This window comes from Lutjanus erythropterus, chromosome 19 (assembly GCF_056507025.1).
Source record: "Lutjanus erythropterus isolate fLutEry1 chromosome 19, fLutEry1.hap2, whole genome shotgun sequence".
Classification (NCBI taxonomy): domain Eukaryota; kingdom Metazoa; phylum Chordata; class Actinopteri; order Lutjaniformes; family Lutjanidae; genus Lutjanus; species Lutjanus erythropterus.
The window spans coordinates 33682417-33707361 of NC_139335.1; the positions used below are offsets into that span (position 1 = coordinate 33682417).

Consider the following 24945-nt stretch of genomic DNA (forward strand, 5'->3'; position numbering starts at 1 on the left):
CAAATAGAAAAGCAGTTTGGTTAAATTTAGGCAACAACATTACTTGATTAGGTTTAGGAAAAGATCATGGTTTGGGTTCAAATCAGTATGTTACATTACATAAGTTATATGATGTAAAGTCAGTCTTAATTTAAAGATCCCCTACAGTGAAAATCACGTTTTTATCCTTGATACCATGTCTGTGTGGTATTTTTCATATATTGCAAGACATACAAGAGCATATGTAAACTATTATAACAAGGTATTTTAACTTATTTTGAAAAAAAACCCTCACAGACAATTTATTACCTATTGCAGAGCATTTTATATAGTTTAAAACATGACTGGAGGTGGAGTGAGTGATTTTGTAGAAAGATATTTGATTGTTGAGTCTCATTCCGACTGAGCCACTGAGCAACAATGAGACTCAACAATCAACCCAAACAGTCAGTATTTGACCTGGGAATAAGACTCATCAATCATCTATCTTTTCCCTCTACCTGTAAAGTTTTAAGTTACATAACATTACGTTATGTAACTAAAGAAATGTTATGTAACTTAGGATTTAGTGGCCTCTAACAGTGAGCTTTGCAGACTGCAAACAACTCGCTTAACTCTCCCTATCCAAGTGTGCAGGATTTAAAGGGGAGCATTGAAAATGTGGGGAAAATGTCCAAAAGTCCAAATCTAGAGCCAATTTTGCTTTGTCCTACAGTGGAAACATGGCAGGTCAACATGATGGCCTTGCTAATACTGACAAAATTAGTACACCTATCAAAACAAACACCAAGGATCAGAGCAATGTGATCTCATGGAATGGTGTATAAATAGCACTTTTAAGATCTTTAACATCATCTCTGTGCATTTTAAGCTTTTTGTGTGTCATTTAATGGCATTGAGTATGTCAAATTTTATATGTTTTGGATATGGTAATCATAATCAAGTGGTCTTTGTCATCACAGTGATCTTTGTCATGATTAACATTGTGAAAAGTTCACAGTTTGGTTTGGTTTAGGCAACAAAACTATTTGGTTAGGTTGAGGAAAAGATTGCGGACTAGTTATTGTAAGTTATGTTACATACATAAGTAAACTTATGTCACATAGGTTTGTCACTTCCATGATGTAAGTTAACTTAGTCAAGTTAAGTTGACAAATTACCGTGGTCTTTTAGTCTTACATGGAACAGAAACAGCGATAGTCCGGGTTAAAGTCCATCCCAACGTCCTCCATACGTGAATTTAAAGATCTTATACTACATTACTTGGCAATTTTTTTCAATGACATTTGATCATAATGTGACATGCCATTTCTGCGTAACTAAGTACAGAATTAATGATGTAAAATGACACAAAAAACAAAAAAGGCTTTGTGATAACACGATAAATCACTTAAAATACTGACTTCACTCAGACAGATCACATTTTAAAATCGACAGGAGTTCACAGCAGGTGTTTTTCAGTCAGGTTTTATTATTCACTAAAACACTATTTCTGACCTGCACTTTAAGAATCACAATAATCTTTCCACATTTGAAAACTTTGTTTCAAAAACAAAGATGGAACAGGCTGATAAAAATGTTAAATAATGTGCCAGTGAAGAGGAATTTCAAAGACACCAGAGAGAAGAACATGAAGACATTTGGAAGCACCTTGTTGCAAACCAAGACAATATTTATTGAGGCTTCTGATGCAGCAACACATGGGAAAACCACCATGTATCCATTTTCAATTTATAACTCAAAGGACATGTGTTTTGAATTCACATGCAGCTTTTTGCAAAAGCAACCATTCTGACAAGGCTACAGTTCGGTTTATCCATCAGACAGTCCATTCAGCAGCATTAAAAGAATATTTTAAACAGTACACTGATGATGATAGATGTGGTGTTGCTTGGTTTTTATCCGCTGCTCTCTGTTGGCGTGCAGCTGTATGATTGACGCTGGTGTGACCCAGGCAGTTTCAGGTTCCTGTGATCTTTAGCATCAAGCCCAACAACTTGAAACTACCTAAATCACACAGCTCTTGTATAAACCCAGGGACTGTATACATGACAGTAGGAGTAACTGAAACTGCAGGGGGAAAGACAGGGTTAACAGAGTACAAGATAACACTCACTTTCAAAACCAATAGAGAGCATGACAACAGATGTTAAAACTCCACATCGACATTTCTGATTAGTCCACATGACACTGAAACTCTCAACAACAGGTCCTCAGAGTATTGTTTGTCATTGAGGATGCATGTGAGCATTGGATGCCACATCATCACAGCCCAGTAAGTTTAGGAACGTCACCCCTATTGAACTGTACATTTTTTGACTCACATTCATTACCAACATTCAGTGGAGATGCGGTAATGTATCCTGTATGAAGTAGTGTGGACAATACATGTAGACTTCGATGCAGGAGACTGGAGTCTGCCTCCCAACACAGACTTTCAATGAACGTTCTTCAACTATAACAACTTTTTTTGTTTTAGTTGTCCAACCATAACAATACCTTTACAAACTTTTATTTTACATAACCCCACTCATCCCCTCATATTAACCATGTTGTGGAAACTGAAGATTTAAAAAGCATTGGCAGTGGACACACTCAACAGCTTTTCAGAATCATCCAACATTAATGTTCTTGTCTGATGATAGGCCCATGATGACAATGACAGTGACCTCTAATACCATCATAAATGACCATCACATGTTTCCTCATATGCCACTGATTTGGTTAAGCTAAAGCTAAAGAAAAAATGTTTCTTGGTCACAGGCATAGATAACCTGAAGTCATGCCTTGAAACTGTTTGGAAAAGCGCAGGCACTTTCAAAAAACATTTGGCAGGTGATTGGATGAACCATCTATCTATCACGGCTAACACAGGTTAACTTCAATCAGATCAAACTCCTGCCGAAGCGACTCGGGAGAATAGCGAAAACCACAGAAAAAAGCCTTCATGCCGTTCTTTGCTCTTCTTTCAATGAAAAAATACTCTCCACTTCTGATATAACTGATGCTATCACAGTATCTACACTAACCGCCGTTGTTTGGTTGAGACGAGTCGTTTCCATGGACACTTCTAGCTGTCATCACACATAAAATCACAGCTGTAGCTGCCAGTAGTCCCTCCCAGGACACTGTCTGGCTGCACCACTTTTGGTGCAGACACAAACAGATAATTTAAAGACTGGCAAGATTCTCACATGATGTGGCAAATCCAGCATCCTTGTAAGGTAAATGATTGAAAAATGTTTGCTTTTCTCTCTCTTTTGTCTAGTAAGGCAAGTATATCTGCAACCAGCAGAGACTCCAAGAATTTACTGGTCCTGGCCGAGACCAAGTTCAGTACCTAACATGTATATAAGATCACCTGATTATGGATCTGTTGTCCACATAAGTTAATTGAAAGGACTGGCTCATCACCTGCACGTACAGTTGGACTTGCAAATGCACTGCTCGCTATTTGAAAGAGTCAGGTTGTGTTATTTGTATGCAGATGGTAGAAACCAGGTTGATGAAAGGACAAGTGTTTTACACTTCAGTTTATGTACGAATTAAACAGACAAAATTAAATGATTAATGATGTTTGTGAGAACTGTCTCTAAACTCTCCATCAGCATCATTAACAATGTTTTTTTTAAAAAACAGTTAATTGCATTGAACATAACAGTGCAATACAAGGATAAAGGGCTTTTTCATTTTTTCAAGGTTATGGCTTATCTTGAGACAAATGAGGTATCCCACTGATGTTATGCCTTTCTATGGGGTTTACTTTTGAATAAAGATAATTGACCAAGCTGGCTACGGCAGCTTCTCCTCTTCTATATGTAGGCTTTGTCACATTTTGTACTGCATTTCAAAACATAACACTAGAGGCATGTCTCCATTCATGATACTACAGGAATACCTGCAGTGTCATAGTTTGAAGCATAGGGATAGCTATCGTGTTCCACATTGCAGAAATTAACTTGGTGAGTACAATGTTATTATAAGTGGTCTAACTACAGCACAGCAATGAAAATACAGTAAGATAATGAAGCTGAGTTTTCCTTTAATGTCTGTGAGAATATGGAGTCATCAGGCTATAGAAGAAAAGAAAATGGGAGGAAAATAAAGGAATTTAGTTGCTGTTTATTGTTTCTAGTGTTTATGACTTTACAAAACACATAAGTACAAACTCTTAAAGTGTCACATTCAAACCATTCAAAGGCTTGAGGAGTAACTGATTACATGTAATGGGATTATGCAATCTGGATACACAAAAAGGGTAGCTATACAGATAAAAAAGATACAATCAGATTACAGATACATTCAGTAAAAATGTGGATTATTAGTGGGATTACAATTTTAAAATAAAGACCGATATCCTACCATGCACAGTTCACACACAACTGTTAATTCATTATCATGATCTCTAGTGAAATAATGATTCACTGGGTGGAAATTTCAACATTTTTTGATCTTTAAATTAATCGATCAATCAATCAATTGCGCACAACAAATGAAGGAACAGATAGACAAACTCATAAACAATGATCACAAAACAGTAAGAGTTGAAATGATGAATCTATCAATAATCAAATATTAAATTAATCCATTCATCTTTTTAAGTAATTGTTTAATTGAAAAAAGTCAAAATTCTCTGATTTCAGTTTCTTAAATGTGAATATTTTCTGGTTTCTTTACTCCTCTCTGACAGTAAACTGAATGTTTCTGAGGTGTGGACAAAACAAGACATTTGAGGACATCATCTTGAACAGTTTTCACCATTTTCTAACATTTTATGGACCAAACAACTGGTTTATTAATTGAGGAAATAACCGACCAATTAATCGATGATGAAAATAATTGTTCATTGCAGCCCTATAAACAATATATTAGGCTAAATGATTTCACCATATTTTATACTGAGGTAATCCAAAAGTAATGGGAAGTAATCAAATTACATTACTTTAATATTGTGATACTTGAATTATGTTCCTGACTACATTTTAACAGGTTACTAGTAACTGGCTGGTCTGTTTTACACATTCTGCTTTGCATCCAAACACCTAAAGGATGCAGACTGTGTTTTATATATACCAAGGGTCATCTGAAATACAGACAAATGTAAAGCCATGTTAATTGAATTGCAGTTTAATGGTCTCCCAAGTACAGTAACTTGGTTAAGGTTTTTTCTGTGACAGTTGTAAAACTGAAGCATTGCCGTTCTCTGGTTATAATCAAATGATTAGAGTGCATGTGACTGAATCCAGCAGCAGGAGGTCAGACTGCTGCAGTAAATCATATCTAACAAGTAAAATCCCTTCAGCACCAGGTTCCTGCTTGGCTTAATAATGAATATCCAACTGTGGGACCCCGATGCGAAAAGAAGTTTGGAAAACCTCTCAAGCTTTTCTTGTTGCTTCAGGTGACATTATACTATGTGAGGAAGCGGAGACAGCATGAGGTCAATGAAGGAGAATTATTTAGTTTAAGAATCATTTCAGGGCCTGGTTTTATAGACGAGGATCCCGGTGAAAAAGAGAAAGAACATCATATATGTTAAGTCAGGGACAGGCAGACACAAAGCTGGGCATCAAAGGGGAATGAGACAGACAGGAAGGACAACAAAGGAGGCAGACTTTCCAGGAGGCACAAACCATCCTTTGGAGTGTCTTTTGTTGACCACCAATAGGCAATAAGGGGCAATAAGGCAGCCGTAAAACCACACTATTCAGTATATACACCACTAGTGCAACTGCCTCCTCCACTTCCTCCAACCACCAATAAACGAGTTGGTCAATTACCCCCGTGGTAAAAAGTAAAGGTGGGAGCGAGAGACAGATGGGAATGCAGACAGACAGGGAGGCAGACGGGACAAAGATGAGGCAGGAGACAGTGTGGCGCTGCAGAAATGTTGCTGTCTCAACATGGCGCCTGCAGACCTGCAGCCTGGCAGCTGAGGCCGTCCTCCCTCCTTCCTTTTATTACCATTCTCTCTATCTTTCTTCTCTTCTTCCATTTCCTCTCCTTGTTTACATCCTTGTGTTTTCTCCTGCCTGTCTGCACCACTCTGCTCTTTTATTTGCTCTATTTTCTCTCTGCTGAATTACAGGGAGCGTTGCTTTCCTTTCCTCTAGTGTTTTTTCTTTTCCTCCTCTCCTCTCCCAACAAACGGACAGCAGCTGGCTAGTGCAGCAGCAGAGGAAGTTCAGCCATGTGTTCCTGATCAAAGCTCCACATAGAAGCCCCCGTGGGTCGCTTCTCATGCAACATAACCACTCAGAGTGTTGCATGTAGCCTGCGATAAAACAAGGTGATGGTCAGGGTGAGGAACATGGATCTGTTGCTGACTCACTATCTTGTCCCAACATGGTGAGATTTCCATCTGTGGTAGGATTTCATAACCTATTACATGCACATATAGTACCACCAACATCTCATTTCAGCTCTGTAAGATGATCAGACATGTATTGTAAGATTATACTTCTGAGCTGACTCCACTCTTCAGCCACTGTCTTTAACATTTAACCTGCAGGAAACAGAAAACTACTTTAAGTCTATAAGGAGAAATACAGAGACGACGGTGGCAATTTACTGCAGCTGTATCAGTGCATCTGATACTCATAATGCAACTGGAACATGATGTCTACAGAATATATGATGCTTTAGGCAGGACTTAAGCTCAGATTATAAATAATACTATTACCAGTGATACTGCTTCTACTGTCACGCATATTGATGCTATGACTTCTACAACTGTAATCCATTCAAGAATCAGAACAAACATGAAAGTAAAATACAAATGTATATTAAAATACTTTGTGCTGTAATAAGTTGTTTGGTAAAAATGCTTTATATAATCTACTGTACATGTACACTTGCACACTGTTTGATCTTCTAATCGTGCAACAATTAAAAGACAACAGTATGTCTTTTATCTGCCTCTCTTCATCTAAAGGATGTGCCGTGCACCATCTGCATTGCTTTGCGTTTTCAACTGAAGTGAACAGGAAGTGGAACTCGTTAAATTTCAGAAATAGAAGTTAGAAAGCTCTCACAGGAAATATTACATCAGAAGAACCACTAACATGTTTCCCACAGACTGGAGGGAGCTGGAAAACCAACTGGAACAGTGTAACTACAAATGGGCACAGTTGTTATTCCCATTGGCATGAATATGATATGAATGTGTCTGAATTCTTTACTGCTAATTCTACTGCTGGTGCCAATACTACAAGTGCTACTCTGGCTATTACTATGTGAGTAGTGTTGGGGTGTAGTTAACTACATGTACAATGCTGCTTAATTGCTAGTTTAACTACCATTTGCAGTAGCTGCGAGGAGGTTTACATTTAAAGCTCAGTAGTTGATTACAAACTACGTATTCATCATATTCTTGTGATGATTTTTGCGATACACTACGGCACAATGCCACATGTCATAGCCCTCAGGTGTTATTTTAATGACAATCACCTGCTATTTGACTAAAATCACCTGTGACCAAGATGTCTGCAATCAAATACTATGGGTTTCCCTCATTTTCTGTCCCTAAAACACACTGTCAGGCTGCCTCAGGACTGGCCTGTCCTCGTCCCTAAATCAGACACACCCAGAATTTTACAATAAGCCTTTACTCTTACATGTGATCTATATGCAACTAATCATTCTACATATTTAATGTGTGGATTACAGTGATATAAATAATAAATAAATATATATAAATATATTTAAAAGCCTTATGCTCATTTCATTTGAGGACAGTGTGGAGCATAAATCATAAACCCTCTTGATTTAGGAAAGAAAGAAGATGATAAACATGAAGGCTAAATGTTTAATTATAATGTCATAATAATAGAATTCAACCCTTTACAAATTATCAGTTATCAGCTTTTAACAGAATGTTGTACCACAGCATATATTTTATTTGAAAAAAAGAATTCAGCACCACATATTTAATTATGATGAATTTATGGAATCCTTTTAAAACTTGCTGTTTCTGACATGGGCTTCTGCAGCAGGAGAAATTAAAGCACTAAACATTAAAGCACTTTATTAAAAGAATGTGTCATGGTGAAAAACAGAGGCTTCAGTCATTCACACAGTTAAAAAAGGAATCAATCTCATTACAAATATGAAGATTTTAGATCTTGCAAGTTTGTGCATTTCATTATAGTCTCTTTGCTTCTAAATACGCCATATTCCACTAAAGAAATGTGAGTATCCCTGCTGTAGGACAGAGCAGAAAATCTAATATTTATGTCAACAAGAACCGGACATGTACAGGCAGGAATGGTCCTGTAGGATCAGTTTTACCTTTTAAGGTTACTGTGTATAAAACAGTCAGCAGAGGTTCCTCTCTATGTTTTAAGAGACCTGTTTAACTTTATTTAGAGCAGTTTGCTTTGAAATGCTAATTTAAAAGTGTTCACTCTGAATTTTTGCAGTGTATTAGATGTTTTGATTGGTTATTTCCCACAGTTATGTACCTGAACATATCAACTGTAATGGAAAAAACTGTTTGAGTCAAATTAAGTTTTCTGGTTGGTACTGCTTTTTAAAATAAATGTTGGGTTACATAATTGATCTTAAATTGTCTGAGTCTTTTCTTTTCCATAGAATGTTTTTATTGCTGAATTTAATCATTCATGTGTATGTGTTCTACAGAATATCAACATTAAATGAAATACAGCAGTGTGTTATTGTTACAGTAATAAAATGTAAATGAAGTTCACAGTCCACAGAATGGAAGAAAAATGGTAACATATTGGCAACACTGGTGCAGTCTACTGTAAAATAAGACAAATACAGCAATGTACTGTAATTCAGTACATGACATTATTTAAGGCTGCACAATTAATCGCAATATTATCAAAACTGCAATATAGCCAAGTGCAATATCCAAATTGCTGAACCAGAGCCAAATCCCAATTGTTTTGAAAAAGGAAAAGGAAAAGGAAAAGAGCATTATAATGAGGTACTGTAGTGTTCTACAGATGAAAGAAAACATGTTTGTTCGGTACAAATATCACATCATCATTCTTTTTCCAGTAAAAATGTAAATTGTGATACAACAATGATCATTCTCACTAATTATATTGCATATGGCAAATGCAATTTCAGTCAAAAATAATCACAATATGACTTTTTTACCCTATGATACAGTCCTAGTATAATTACAGTAACATTCTGTAAAGTAGATCACAGTGGAAGAATTGTAAAATTGTAAACTAGTGGCATCCCTGCTGCCAATATTTTACTGTGATTTTACAGTGAATTTGAGAGTTTAAGCAACTTGGGGGAAATTTACTCTCGAAGATTACAAGTACACATTGTGGGTATTATGTTATAAGCAGATTCCAGTATTCTTTCATTCTAATTTAGACCACTTTCAGTTAAACTAAATCATAAATAAGCAGGGTGGATTTGGCCAAAGTGAAACATTTGGTTAGGGCTATAAAGCATTATAAACATACTTATAATGCATTATAAATAGTACCAATGATCATACAACAGTATAAAGCATTTTTAAAGGCTTATAAGGTCAGGCATAATAATACATTATAATTCCTGGTTACTTACTGACATTTGATTAAGGTTATTTCACAGCAGCAGCAGCAGCCAATGACCACTTAGAAAAACTTGCAATTATAATGCATTACAATAGTGATTATAATGCCTTATTAAGTTATTATAATGTATTATACCTATGAGAATTATAATACACTATGATCCTTGTGACCAGCAGTTATAAGGAATTATGACATTTGACCTTACACGCCCCTATAATGCTTCATAATGAGTTATAATTATTGTAGCATCATGAACATCTATAAGAGCTAATTACAATGCTATTAACAGCATTATAAGTATATTATAATGCATTATTGACATGGGGCATCATAGAAAGTGTTACCAAATATTAAACAGTTCCTTTTGCCATTTAAGTAATTGATAGGACCAATAAATAGTTTTTTAAACTTGAAATCTAGCCAGTAGGTGTATGTCTGTATGTCTGTGTATGGTGGTTTTAATTAGTTGTGATTAGGTTATATCAATGACTAATATGTTGAAAGATGTGCTAATGATCAGTTGATTTGCAGGCCTATAATTAATTTAATTTAATTTTAAAAAAACAATTATAGTTTGTTTGTCAATAATGTAGTAGTCATAGTAAACATATTATATTGTCTAAAATAGTTTGGTAATTGTCTGTGACATGATGTTCCACTAAACCTAAAAAAGACCAGTGAGGAGAAAAGGGTGTCTAAATAAAGGTGTCTGGTGCATTTTTTAAACAATGATCAATTTCCTTAAAAAATGGACATGAAAGAAGAATGGTGTTTCTATCTCAGAATTCTAAGTATGCTTTGAAACAATATTTAGAGGTCCACGCTGGGAAATAAAATGTACACAAGCAGAACAGTAACTTAACACATAAAATGTGAAAAATCCAATGAAGTAAACAAATGAGTGTTGAGAAGTGCATTGTGAAGCTCAGTGTCTCTAAAATCCTGGCTGCATTCCTGGTTCCTTCACGTCATTCAGACATTACTGAATGAATAATAAATAAAGTGATCACTACAAATCATCAGCTGTAAACAATCTGCGGCCTTTTACTCAACAACACCCCACCATTACGCTCAGAAAAAAGGCGCACACTCACCGTTAGATGCAGACTGAGTCCATATTACCTGGATGGGAAATGCAAATCAAATATAACTGAATGAAAGGTGGATAGAGACGTAGAGACATAAGACAATGAGAAACAGAAAAGTCGTCAAAACAGCAACACAATGTCCAACCCACCAACACAACCAGCAGCCTACACTCCCCTCTGAGACCGTCTCCTCCTCCTTTCAATCGGTTCATTTGCTCGGACTTTATCCTACACTCACGGCGGTAATCAGCCGACGCACCCCAGTCCACTGCATGAGTCTAAATTAGATGTTTGTTTTTTATCTTCATAATCAACCACCACAGGAGTCACGCGCACCTCTTCATCTCCAAAACGCTCATAATGTGATGAGCATGATAATTTATCACAAGTATACCCCGTCACTCCTCTGTGTCCCCGGACAGGAGGCTAATAAGGCCGGTATGAGATGTCTAGGTGGTAACTGACGTCATATTTTTGAGACTATGCTTTGATCAACTGACTGATCTCATGCCAGCCGCAGTCGGCCAGCACTGTGTGTAAACCGTATGAAGGCTTCGTAAAACTGCAGCTGCATCACACGTTCTGTTAATCGCGACTCACACCCTCGGCCTCCTCCTCCATCAGTCCATCAGATTCCTCATCTTGATCCTCCGGTAGTAGATCCTCACCTGCCGGGTCGCTCAGGTCAGCCCTCCAGCTGATCTCTAGGCGGCGCTGTGGGCTCAGGTACGTGCTGATGAGAAGCTCCGTCCTCAGCTCCTGGGTCTGCTGCTGTCCGGTGTGAGGACAGCGCTGCGTCCTGTCGGCTCGAGCCGTCGGCCACCAGGCGCCGACGGCCGGGCTCATCTGGGCAGGATGGACATACATCACAGATCATATTTCATTTGGCCGAGGACTCATATTGAAAATTCAATGATTACTATTATTTTTTAAAGAAGAAAAACAATGCAACCTGGTGCGTAACGCAAACTGTTGGCCTAATTTACGTGGCGAACCAATCGCCACTGTTACATATAGTACCCTGATGCACAGAATCCTTGACATTTGTTATTTTCTACTTTTATTTTTCTAAGATATATAGTATTCTATATGTATATACACATATCTGCTGCTACAGATTACAGAACTAGGCACCTGTCTTTTTTACATATGTTGTTATACTATTTTTGTTATATATTGCAATAGAATGTAAATATTTTTATATACTAGTTATCAATTTAATTTAGTTCCATATGCTTATATATTTTTGATTGGGATCATCTGTAACGTGAGCAATTCTCTGCGGGGATCAATAAACTATTCTAATTCTGAAACAAATTCCTGCAATTCGGCTTTTTCAAGAAATGTAAAAAATGCATAAGTATATTTGTGTTGCAAATGTTGCATTGGGTTTATGGGTGACGGCATTTAAACATTTTGACAACAATTATTACAAGAATTAGATCAGGGAATCTCAACTATTAGGCAGCTGTGTTCAATCAATAACTGACTCTTTTTCTGTTTCCACACCTTAGTATTCACACACACACACACACACACACACACACACACACACACACACACACACACACACACACACGGTAAGAAAGGAAATATATATAAGCAACCCTGCTAATCTACGATTTCTAATCCAATATTTTTCTTCATCTTAACTGTTGTTTTTTTCTTTTATTATTTATAGTATTGTGAGTCTTACATGTTCATATCCTGACACCACAACAATATAATGTAAATGTTACATTTTATGAACATATGTTGAAGTATGTCTGGTTGTTTTGGACTATCGTTGGACATGATCTTCATTTAATTCCACTTTGATTCCATCTCAGTGCTGAACGCTGCAAAAGCTAAAGGCTAAACGCACACAAGAAATACACCGACTCTTTAAACAGACATTTGGAGTAAAACTGCCAGGCAGGATTCTGATGACGGCTTGTTTCTCAAACCTGTCAGCATCAGAAATAAAGCGGTGAACTAACAATCAATATTTCTAGACATTTTTGAGTATTTTGAATAACGCTGAATCACTTCAGTGAGAATTCTGCTTCACTGTATATCAGCAAATGTTATAGTTATTATTTAGAGTATTAACTTATGTAGCCTATTAATTTATATAAATGTCCACTATATTAATTAACATTAACGTGAACACAAAATACTTATTCTATTATTATTATTATTATAGCATCAATACATTATTACGCAATAAAATACTTCAATACATTGAAGAAGTAAAGAGAAATCGCTGCACTGCACTGCATGTTCGGCCTCTTGACAGTGCGTCAGAAAGCAGCTGTTGTTACTTTGTGAAAACATTCAAACTTTGCATCTTGTGGCAGAACGAGCCCACAGACAGATTTTCACACCTCTTTCGCACCTTCAGCATTCTTGAAAATGACAGCTCTCTGCTGAACAGAGTTCACATGTTTCAGTCTTAATCTGAATCATTTTGTTTCATGCATCAACTCGACGCCTTAACAGGAAACTGTCCTGCTCGACCTCTTCATCTCGCACAGAAACGCTCCTACAGAGCAGAGCAGAGCAGAGCAGACTCACAGCTGAGCGCAGCGGCTTACAGTTCAGCTGATATTAAATTTATCTTTCTTTACTTGGGTCGTTTTGGAGCAAACCCTCTGGGTTAATAATCATAATTTACGACAACATTCCTCTATCCCACTGAGCAGACACGATTTCAACATGGCTTCTCTGCCTTCTTTCTCACATCACACAGATCTATGGTTATATTAAATAATGCATAAATAACTGTACAATATGCAACAGGAAAATCCGTTTATTCTACTTTATAAGACCTATTCTTCAAGTCCACTTTATTAAGCCTCATTAGTCTGGTTAATTGCATATTTTTGGATAGATGGTAAAGAAGGGGGTGATACTATTTTGTTCATTAACAACAACAACAAAACGAAACACAAAACTATTGTTTTCGCCTTTGTTTCAACGTTTTTCTGTTTCAGAGCAGCTGGAAAATTAAACTCACACTCATACGTGCATCCAAAACATATCCCCAATATCATTTTGGTTGTTCCCCTTTGTGGCTTTTAAAAATACGAAAAATATATTTTGCACAATGGCTACGTACATCCGTGGGGTAATATATTCTCCCGACTTTGAGGCGGAAATAAACACACTGCTGCCCCTACAGCAGCTGTTCAGGCAGAAAACATGGAAAAACGAAATATTTGTATAAAACAAGGAGAATAAAACTCACACTCAACTAAAATTGTAATTTTAAAATAAAACTCATAGTTTCTGTGTCAACATGCACTGAACGATTATTTTAAAGATTAGTCGATGAACTGTTTAATGGTAAAATGTTTTAAAAACTATGGTCATCATAATTTCCCAGGTCCTAAAGTGACGTCTTCAAATGACTTCTTTTGACCAACAGTCCAAAACCGAAAGACACTTCATTCACTGACATACTTGACCTAGAAAAGCCACAAAGGTTTCACATTTTTGCTTAAAAAGTGACTGAAATAATCGATCAAGTTAGCAATTAATTTTCTTTCAATGACAAATCAATTATCAACTAATAGTGGACAAAGAAGCGACCTGAAGAAGCTGCAATGTGCTCATTTCTTCTATTTATCTTGTCCAGATCTACATAATGAAGTGCGCCGTTATTCACTTATTATGAGTCAACTATTATTTCTGTTTCATTATTGAGTTAAACGGCCAATTCACCCCCAAATCAAAATACATATTTTCCCCCTCACCTAGCGCTGTTTTTAAATCTAGATTTTTTTTCCTGTGAGTTGCAGAGTTTTGGAAATATCAGCCAGAAAGATGTCTGCCTTCCCTCCAATTCAATGGACCTAAATAGCACTCGGCTTGTGGTGCTCAAAGCACCAAAAAAACAGACTTGAAAAATTCGACCCCAGTATAGCTTTCCAAAAATAATGACCCAGTTACTCCAAATAATCCACAGACCTGGTTGTGATCAATTTCATGAAGGAACCACTTTCTTTCTATTAAATTCTAAAGTAGTTATGGTTAATTGTACTGGTTAATTAAACTGTTTAAAACAAGGTCTGTGGATTATTTTAAACAACCAGTTCATGATTTTTTAAAAAGATCCTGGTTTTGAATTTTTTAAATGGTATTTTTGGCCCTTTGAGCACCACAGGACAAGTGCCACTGAGCCCCATTGTATTGTAGAGAAGGCAGACATCTCTATGGCTAATATCTTCAAAACCCTGTAACTTACATCAAAAAAGTCTAGATGGATAAATAGCACTACAGGCCAGGGGAAACATACGCATGTTGATTTCGGAGTGAACTCTCCCTATAAGAATTGATTCAGCTCCTAATTCAGAGCCTTTACTTCTGAAGAAAACGCAGACACTAACTACCAAACATTCCCCTTCGTCTTGCTCTTGGGCAGGAGACTTATGTGTCACCACAGACAGCAGGCCCAATCCGGCTTGGACAGGCTCTTCCTGGACATGGGAAGGGGGCAATTGAACCCTGCTGGAGCAATAAATTCATTTCAGGGGAGAGTAGATGTGGAGCAAAATGATTCTCTTTGTCTTTAAGAGCCCGCCATAAAACGACAAAGTCAGAAAGACAGTGTGAGGCAGACAGGAAAGAGAGACAGACAGACTGAGGAGTCACCTTGTCTCGCCTCCAGACCAAACAGCCTCCCCCCTCTGGCTGCTGCCATGGCCGAGAGATCTCTGACTTTACTGCCCTCACACCGTCTGCCTCCTCTTCTTCTTCTTCTGTCCTGCTTGTGCTCCACCGTATCCACTTCCATCTGTTGTTTTTCAGTCTCCTCCCCTTTTTGTTGTCTTTCTTTTTGTATCATCACACCCTGCTTTCCCCTCTTCTTTTTATCTTCATTCATCCACGTTTCCCCCTCTCTGCCTTTAGCAGTCATCCCCCCTCCCCTTTTTTAAATCCTTCTTTTTTCCCCCTCCCTACCCACCCTGTCCTCCTCTCACCTTCTCCTCCTCCTGTGGTCCCCGTGCTGTCCGCTCTCCCTCCATCTCACCGTCCTCCTCCTCCGAGCTGCTGCAGCTGCTGCCGAGTTGTTCCTGCGGCAATTTTGGATCGGGACCGTGATTCCCACTCGCCGTCTGTCACGGAGCATCAGCAGCAGTCCTCTCCCAAATATTCCTTCCTCCTCTTCGGTGATAAATCGGCTGACATCATCATCTGAGTCCGGTCGTACTGTCATGGGGAGGAGGAGGTGCGCACGGGCTGCGGCGGGCTTCATTGGCGACCACAGACCCGGTTGAGGCCGTTCGCTTGGACTTCAAACTCAAACACCGAGCCTGCAGTGGACGCACCCTGGTGATGGTGACGCGGTGGCCAGGCTGTTAAAAACCGGGCACGTGTTCGGTTGCAGGCGGGAGTCTGGACCTGAGCTGCCGTTTCGGATCCTCGGTGACGTGGGTAGAAGTGGAGGAGGGTGACGCTGGGGGAGAAGTGGGGTGCGGTGGGGGGGTAATTTTGTTGAAATGCTGGACAGTAAACACGTGCGTAACGCTCCACTGGGTACGGACAGAGGCTCTGCGGGCTGCAGCTCGTGCTCACCTGGCGGCGTCTGACACTGACGTGACATCTGGGCGTGTAGCTCGAGCTGCTGCTGCTGCTAACACATCCTCACGCGCACAAGCTCTGACATGAGATTAGCACTGTTATTTTGGAGCACGCGGTGATTTGACAACATTGGAGGTCTTTTGTGGAGGGGCGGGAGAGTCTTGGATTTGTACTTTCACTCTGTGTGTGTGTGTGTGTGTGTGTGTGTGTGTGTGTGTGTGTGTGTGTGTGTGTGTGTGTGTGTGTTGCGTTCTGACACTGCTGTGGGAACATTTGCAAGGAAGAGGGGGGTGCATATGTTGAGTTGATGAGACTGGAAACGCTTCCTGTTAGGCGGCCAATGGCAGTCTGAGGTTCATGGACAGGCCACGCCCTGAGTCCTGTTGTCTATTTTGGTCTCTCGTTCTTTTTTCATTCATAATGTGAAATCGACTGCAGGCTCCATTAAAACGCGCTCTGTACATATTTCACCGCTGCTTCAAACGAGTTGTACGCGTGTTTCAGAGGTTCAGTGCGCGCGGGCAGGAGGCCGAGGCTGCATCCAATTACAGCGGAGCTGAACGCGGCAGCCCGCTGAGGAATTTCCCCTCCGATTAGGCCCGAACATCGCTCTGAGAGCGGACTCTCTGTGAAGTATTCTTATGTTTCTGAGGAATGCGTGAGGACAAGCTGAGGATGTGATCACAGGAGCAAAGGAGGAGGGCCGCTGCAGCAGCAGGAGTCTAGTTTTCATCTCATGGAAACATGAGGAAAAAAATCCTAACACAGCTGCCAAAATGAAATCATCATAAAGTACATTTTCCCACCAAGATTCTGAAAACAAGAGCACGCCTTTGTGAGGTTTTATTTGCGTGATGGATTATCACAGATACACCGCGCGTTGTGCACACATTTCAAATGATTTCCATGTAGACCCAGTTTATCATGTTTACTCAATACTGTGAAAACAAACAGCTGGTTGACAGCTAAAAGATTCTTTTCAGCCTAAAAACTACTTCAAATAAAGAAATCCTGCTGATTTAAACATTCTAAACATTTCTGAATATATTTATTTATTTTTGTCAAAACAAACGATGCGAAACTCGATACCCACGATTTGTCATTAAATATTCAACCTGTTTAAAAATATTTATTTAAACTATAAATTCTTGACATGACTACTACCACAACTACTACTAATAATAATATAATAATAGTAATGAGCATAGAAGCCTAAAAAGCCTAAGAATTTTTTTTAGATGGATTATTTTTTTTTTTAAATATTTCAGATCTTACATATTTCTGATATTTTTCTGGATCAAAGCAAACGATGTGAAGCTCGATATAGGACTCGTCATTAATTATTCAATCTATTTCAGTAAAAAAATAAAAAATGAACAATTTTATTTTAATTTGTACAAAGCCCTGAAATATAATACTAATACTACTACTACTACTACTACTACTAATAATAATAATAATAATAATAATAATAATAATAATAATAATAATAATATGTCACACTGATTTAATTATTTTAAAATATTTCCGATTATTTATTTTCTGGATCAAAACAAACGATACAAAGCTCGAAATCCACGGGTTAACGTAATTAATTATCCAACCTCTTGAAAATAAAAGTAAAAATATTTATTTCAAATTTCTGAATTTAAAATAAATCCCTGAAATACTACTACTACTACTACTACTACTACTACTTATAATAATAATAATAATAAAGGCACAAAATTGCACACACATTTTAAATTAACACCAGTTTGCTGAGAAATTGAATAATCGAAGCTGAATATCACCGAAAAGTTGGTGCTGACAACAGGAAAATGTCTATAAACACAAAAAGAGCAACACGTCTTTTCTCCAGTTATCTTTGTTAGAATAAATTACATAAATGAATATCTTGTTGAAATACCACAATTAACACGATTACACGTATAATGCTTGTTTTCTTATGGCATGTAACGATATATCTAGATTTGAAAAATATAATTTAAATCCGTCGTAAATAAGATTCGATTAAGAGATGTACGTCTCTGCTGCTGCTTCGGTGCATTTAAAACAGGATGTGACCACAGACTCCAGAGGCAGAAGAGAGAAAAGAGAACGAGCATGTAAACAGACATGAGAAGAATGGTAACCTCTCAAGCTCAGTCCTTTTGCTGCACTGGGAATGTGAGGTGTGTGATGCAGTTCATCATCTGTGCCTCCGACAGGCGCTGTTTCTCTCTGACATCTGAACTCAGCAGCAGGAGAAGCAGCATCACGTGCAAAACACTTGCGGTATTAAGATGTTTGATTTTCCTGGTTGAATCGGTGTGAAACTAAAACGAGCAAATGACACAAAACACCAAACAGCCTGTCTGTCAGACAGATTCTATGGGAAGAAATAAAAACCAGAATCATTTTTATGGAGTGACGTCACACAGGAGGCTGTCACAAACAGCTCTGGTGTAATCATGTTTTGAAGATTCTCACTGAAAAACGCTTCATCTCCATAAGAGAGAGGTTGGAAATACTTTATAATAAGCTTACAGTACTCAAGTAATATACGATATACATGACTTAGAAGGACTTAAAGGGATAGTTCACCCAAAAATGAAAGTCCAAGCACAATCTAGTCGACCTCATAAGTTTCACAGGAGTTTTAACAGTATTGCAGAATCTCTCAAACAATGGAAGTGAATGGTGACCAGTTTTCAAACCTAAAAAAATTAATAAAAACATAAAATGCCTCCATACTGCTCATCCAGTATAATCCATGTGTCCTAAAGCCCCAACATGCCAAACTGACTTGAAAGACATTACTTACATCATGTTTTTAGTCTGAATCTTCACTGTAGATCCTTAGCTTGGAGCCACATTCACATGCCCACTGTCTGAGCTGAGTGTGTGTGTGTGTGTGTGTGTGTGTGTGTGTGTGTGTGTGTGTGTGTGTGTTTTAATGCTTTATTTTTGTTTGTTTTGTTCTGTTATTTTTTTTTTTTTTTGATTGTGCTTTTTATGTTTGAAAACTGGTCAGTGTTTTGTTGACTAAAAAATACTATACCTGACATTTACTTGGCATGATGGTGAGTATACTGAATTTTTTTTTTGGGTGAACTATCCTTTTAAGTGGCAGCTAAACGAAATAAGATCTTTACACGTTTTCAGCTAATTACCATAGTGTGCATTGTGCTATGTGTATTTTGTTGTATTTCCATATCTGTAGTGATTACATTATGACACTGAAAGCTTTATTTACACTATACAGGTAAAAGCCCAACTAGAGACAAAAGATGGAAGTTAGCAGAAACTGAGTGCAGCACATCAGTTTTGTATTCTGCACTGTAACTATGCTAAATTGCATTGTCCCTGTCAAATAAATACATTTGGTAGCACGTTATAGTAAGGATACATGAATTATCATGAATTCATGAAAAAAATATGAATTAATTCATGGAGTAGTCAATTCATGACTTAATTCAAGAGCAACAACTTCAACCATTATGAGTTCTGAGTTGATAATGATGTTCATGTCTTTTTCAGAGGTAAACTGACCAATCACAGCATTGCTCATCTACTCTGTTGAATTCCAAGTAATGTAATCATGATTAATTAAGCATTACTGCTTCATGACTTCATCATGATTGTGATCCTTAAAATAAAGCTGGCCTTATTTTGCTTACAGATTTTTGCCTAAAAACCTGAGATGAAAACTAACAGACAGTTAGTAAAACCTGACACTCAAGAAGTAAAACAAAACATCAGCCCACATCTGCACAACTAAGCACATTCTCACACTTTTTGCAAAATACTGTGCATAGTTTTTTGGGGTTTTTTTTGCAAAACACTAAACACGGTTCTGTGCAATAGACACAGAAGTCTAACTTGATGCCACTTCTTTGCCCTTTTCAAATACTTCAAACTCTACTCCAAACACAGCTGACAGGCCTACAGACACTGAGGTGCTTAATTGTAAATTCAACAGACATGAGAGCTATAAAAAAAAAAAAAAAAAGACAAGGACAAAATCGATCAAATATGATTTGAGCAACATTGGTGGACCATGTTGCAAACTTTGGGTTGACAGTGAGAGGCTGGACAGAGTTCAGTCAAACCTCAGCAGATCTGCTGTTGTCACAGTCATTTGGACATTTTGACATGAGCACAAGTGGAAAAAACAATTTAAAATCAGTAAAATGTAGGTCAGAGCCTGATTGTAATTAATGCTTTCTTTTGTCTCCACAAATGTTCTTGTTATTTTTATGTTCTATTTAGAAGGTTCTCTTCTGATTTTCAGTGCAAAATGCAAACTGCATGGATGCATTGACTGATTTTACAGTGTGGTGAGAAATTATTTTTCATCAGTGTGCAGGACTGGTCTTGTGTGTTGTGTTTGATCCATCATTCCATGTTCTTTAATCTAACAATATCTCTGAACAAACCCAGACTATGTCATTAGAAAAGCAGAAATTCTGAAAGTGTTTTTGACTGAGCACAGCAATGTGAAACTGGTTCAGATACAATCAGCCATTTTGAAGCATGTGTGTTCCATACTGTGACAAAGTTAGGTTTTTACAAATTATTGTAGTTTTGAAGGATCTGAGGTTCTGTGTGTGTGCTTGTGTGAACTGTGTGTGGTGTTTTGATAAATTGAGCCCTTTTAAAAAATGTGCTCAAACAATCATAAAATCGTAATTATGATTACAACACTTGGAATTCAACATAATACATGTGACTGCTCAGTTTCTTTGGCCTGTCCCTTTAACTTACCTAAGAAGACGCGAACGTCATTAATAAATCATGATAGTTCATGAAGTTCTTCATGAAATAACTGCCCTTACTTTCAAGTGTTACCAGCAATTCAAATAAATCTAACCATGTGTGTTTTACAGTATCCGGTGTCATTTTCTGTAGCAAACCTCCGAAATATGCCATCAATCAAAACTATAAGAAATTCTAATTCAATGAGGAAAAGTCACATGAGGGTTACGTTAGTTCCAGATTGATGCCTTCTGTCTCCAACTCCAACCACGATCACATTAACAGCAGCTCTGGATCAAATCTGATGTTATTTGCTGTTTTCTTGGAAGACAAAGTTGCCAAAATATCCCGCATGTTTTTAGATGACGCGCAGCTACATTAAGGTTTTAGCTGCATATGAAGCCCAGATGGATGTAAAATGTAGATGGGTAAAAAATAGACTGCGCTGATCTGTGGATGTACACATGTGGAGTCCAGATAGGCGTTCACTGAAAAAATAATAGACCCCCCTAACATTGTAACTTCACCATAATGAGACAATTCTGTGTGTGCTCTTCTGTCTACCTCACTGAAGATTTAACACATCACCAATAAGCAGAGACTCACCGTATCTGGACGCTGTGGGCGGGATGACGCAGGACGCACGGCGCTAAGCGAATTAACCCCGGGATGGAGGGACGTTTTTCCGCATGATTTTTCTCGCTTCTTGCGCTTCTCTCCCCCTCTGTCAGTCAGTCAGTCTGTCTCGCTTCTCTCTGCTGGTTTCTGGACACTTTTGACGTTGAAGTTCCCGGAGTGAGGGGCCTGCATGGTTTATTGGTCCCTACTGCAAATCTCTCTCTCTCTGTGTGTGTGTGTGTGTGTGTGTGTGTGTGTGTGTGTGTGTGTGTGTGTGTGTGTGTAGGCAGAGGGATGGGGAGAAGGAATGTCATTTTTGAAGCAGAATGCTCCTCTCTCCACAGTTGGTTACACGTACGCATGCACGCACGCACGCACGTACGCATCCCTCTCTTTCTTGCTGTCCCCATAATTATAAACAGAAGAAGAGCTGCTGACACGCACACACTTCTGCAAATGGTGGACCACAACCCACCCCCATCCACACCCCCGGTCAAGCTCGTATAACCGGTTACCATGACAACCGGGCCCCCAGATCGCTATAAAGTTTTACAGCACAGAAAGAGGCCCGAAACTCCCACTCTCTCTCTCTCTCTCTCTCTCTCTCTCTCTCTCTCTCTCTCTCTCTCTCTCTCTCTCTCTCTCTGTGTGTGTGTGTGTGTGTGTGTGTGGGTGTGTGTTACTGGGGGAGCTGGTGCAGAAGAAGCGGACTCCATGTACACACAGATTGTAATCTCTCACTCCTGGCTTCAGAAGTTGTTTTCTATAAAACGACTCTCGGGGGAATTGAGGCATTTTTCATTAAATCGGGCCGCTGAGCGCATTAGGAGGATTAAAACATATTTATGGAACAGGATTTGCATTTCTTACAGGCAGGGTTCCGCGCGGCCCTCGGTGACCTTGCGCATCTGAAGGTCGAGGTCGGTGCGGATGAAATGTAGGTCCACTGTTCGGTCAGTAAGTGTGACCTGCTCTATCTGAAAGTCTGCATAGTCACACATATACTTGCTGCTGCTGCAGGTCGTCTCACCACAGTCTCGGATCTAGTGCTCTCATCTCACCCACAAAACAGCTGCCAGTCGTCTAGGAAACGTTTGTTTCTGGGTGAAAGTGAAAGACAAAAATATGTCATTTTCATGTCTTTAAAAGACAACTATTCCCTCATGCCAATTGATTTTTTAGTCCACAAAACACTACAGGTGTTTTACAGGAAAACAGAATTGTTGCAGAATCACCAGTTTTCAAGCGTTTAAAAAAAAAAAAAAAAAACTGTCCATGAAAAGTTTTCAGATTTGTTTGTTTATATATTTCATTAACATGATAGATTTAGTTTATTTTAAAAACGCTTCAGTGTTCAATAACCAATATCTTATTTTAAAATCTATACAGTTCATAGATTACATTTTAATCTAACAATCTGTAACTCTTAATAAATACAAATCTTCCTCCCTCCAGTCAAGCACAGTATACTTTTTATCTTGTAAGGATAGACAGGCTGAGGAAAGAATGAGGAAAGAATGAGAACCTGTGTTTTACAGTATACTGTATCCTGGTCATGTGTCACACATGCAAAAATCATCCTGCTTTCAGAAAGCAGTACATGCTACCCGGTGTACTCCACCTGAAGCCAGGATATGGGAACATCTTTATTCTGGTTTCTGAGCAACAATGGTGAAAGAAGTATGTAGAATTTTTACTTACATAAATGTACTAATACCACACTGTAAAAAGGCTCCACTGCTAGTCAGAGTTTTGCATTCTAAACCTTACTCCAGTAAAAGAAACCTGTGTAGCAAAATGTACTGAACACAGAATAAAGTACTCTTTATTTCTTTCTTTACACTGAAAATACTCCTACAATTAAAAAGCCCTGCATTCAAAACCTACATTAGCTGAAGTAAACATATGCACACAGGGGCCTATCCAGACTTTTTTGAATGGGGTGATCAAAGTGGAGTACTACCACAATGAGGTATGAACTATGTGCATATGTAGGCACACTCACACATCAGAATAGCATAAATAACATTCTTTTTAATCCCTCATATAGACTTCAATTACTAACATTACAGTACATTACAGTTCTTTACATTCCTGTGCTAGACATTTTGGGAGAATCTACCCAGGTGTGTTCTCGATAAAACCCTTGACAAAAAAGGTTCTCTGAGAAACCCACTGGATGAGTTTTTGTTAGCACCCTTAGAGGGTAGAAAGGTTCTGGATAGAGGATTCTGTGTAGAACCATTACAACATAGAGGAGTCCTTTAAGGAACCTCTCATAGGGGGTTCTGGTTGAAACCTTTCACAGATGTTCTAGGTATAACCCTTTAAGGTATAATTCTCTGAAAGGGTTCCAAGTGGAACCTCAATAAAAGGTCTTACCAAGAACCAAAAACAGTTTTCCTGTGGGGATAAGGTGAAGAACCATTTATGGTTCTCGTTAGCACCTGTATTTCTAGGAGTGTATTTAAATGAATCAATGAGAATATATTTTATTGGTCAATCACAGATTTATATGTAAAATCTTAAACCGTCAGATGACAAATAACTGTATAGTAATATGGATGTATAGTTTTGAATGTAATGGAGTATAAGGCAAATTCTAAATAACGAATCAAAATTGTTCTTAGTCACTTTTCACTATTGACCCCTTTCACAGCAGCTATTTATATTATGTTAATAAGGTCCCATTCCATTTAGTGTAGCAAAGCCTTTCCAGTGAGCCCACATGTGCAGTAGCAGTACCCTGACTCTGTTTGATCTAAATGGACCAGAGCCTTCATCAGTATCATTGATAACACTTGTGTTTACTATTTCATGTCAGAGTGGCTACTGTGCAAAAGGTCTGTTGACTAATTAATCCCCAGCTTCAGATGTTTAATATGAATATAGAAAAAAAATATGTGTATTGTCCAGAAAATAAAGTTGATTAAGTTGCTTGTGTTTCTTCAGCACATGTTCTGAAGTTGTTAGTTTGGGGCTCATTTCTACCAAAGCCAGATGTCTGCTTCTGAACACGGCCTGTCTGAAACAGCAGAGGCACAATAGCAGAGATACTTGCTGCGCTGCCAAATATCTCTCCTTTTCAATTATTGAAACATTTTCAGAAATATGAGGGGAGAAGAAATCTGGATCAGTCTCAGCGAGTGCAGTCAAGGGCTTTGTTGTTCATTTTCAGCACTTCTGAGCCACGTGGTTCACTCCAGTCATGTTGCAGTGCAGCTGTATACAAGACGTGGATGTGTTACTGATCTGAAACTCATTCTCTTACTGTATTCATTCACTGTGCAGTTCAGTGCCTTGTGTAAGGCATGTTATGTTGGTAAAACGTGGCTTTATGAGGCCCATGTTTACTGGGTGTGAATGCTACAAGCATTCACAGCATTTTTTATTCTATTACACAAATTCTT

The 24945-nt window shown here is 38.2% G+C and overlaps 1 protein-coding gene across 8 annotated transcripts; it reads right to left on the reverse strand.

The window, feature by feature from the left end:
• Nucleotides 1-4985: 4985 nt before the first annotated feature.
• Nucleotides 4986-21751, reverse strand: LOC146310320 (homeobox protein Hox-D10-like). Of its 8 annotated transcripts, none has more exons than XR_014772462.1 (4): nucleotides 15248-15510; nucleotides 10762-11458; nucleotides 10619-10646; nucleotides 4986-6253 (listed from the first exon to the last, which is right to left on the reverse strand). XR_014772462.1 is itself a non-coding variant. In XM_084744527.1 (4 exons), the coding sequence occupies exons 2-4, from the start codon at nucleotides 11456-11458 to the stop codon at nucleotides 5988-5990; spliced, it is 540 nt and encodes a 179-aa protein (XP_084600653.1). In that variant the 5' UTR covers nucleotides 21524-21751; the 3' UTR covers nucleotides 4986-5987. The 8 variants fall into 8 exon arrangements, 6 of the variants coding, with proteins under 6 accessions (XP_084600653.1, XP_084600658.1, XP_084600652.1 ...); XM_084744527.1 differs by lacking the exon at nucleotides 15248-15510 and adding an exon at nucleotides 21524-21751 and having other exon boundaries at nucleotides 11213-11458; XM_084744532.1 differs by lacking the exon at nucleotides 15248-15510 and adding an exon at nucleotides 15577-16367 and having other exon boundaries at nucleotides 11281-11458.
• Nucleotides 21752-24945: the final 3194 nt, after the last annotated feature.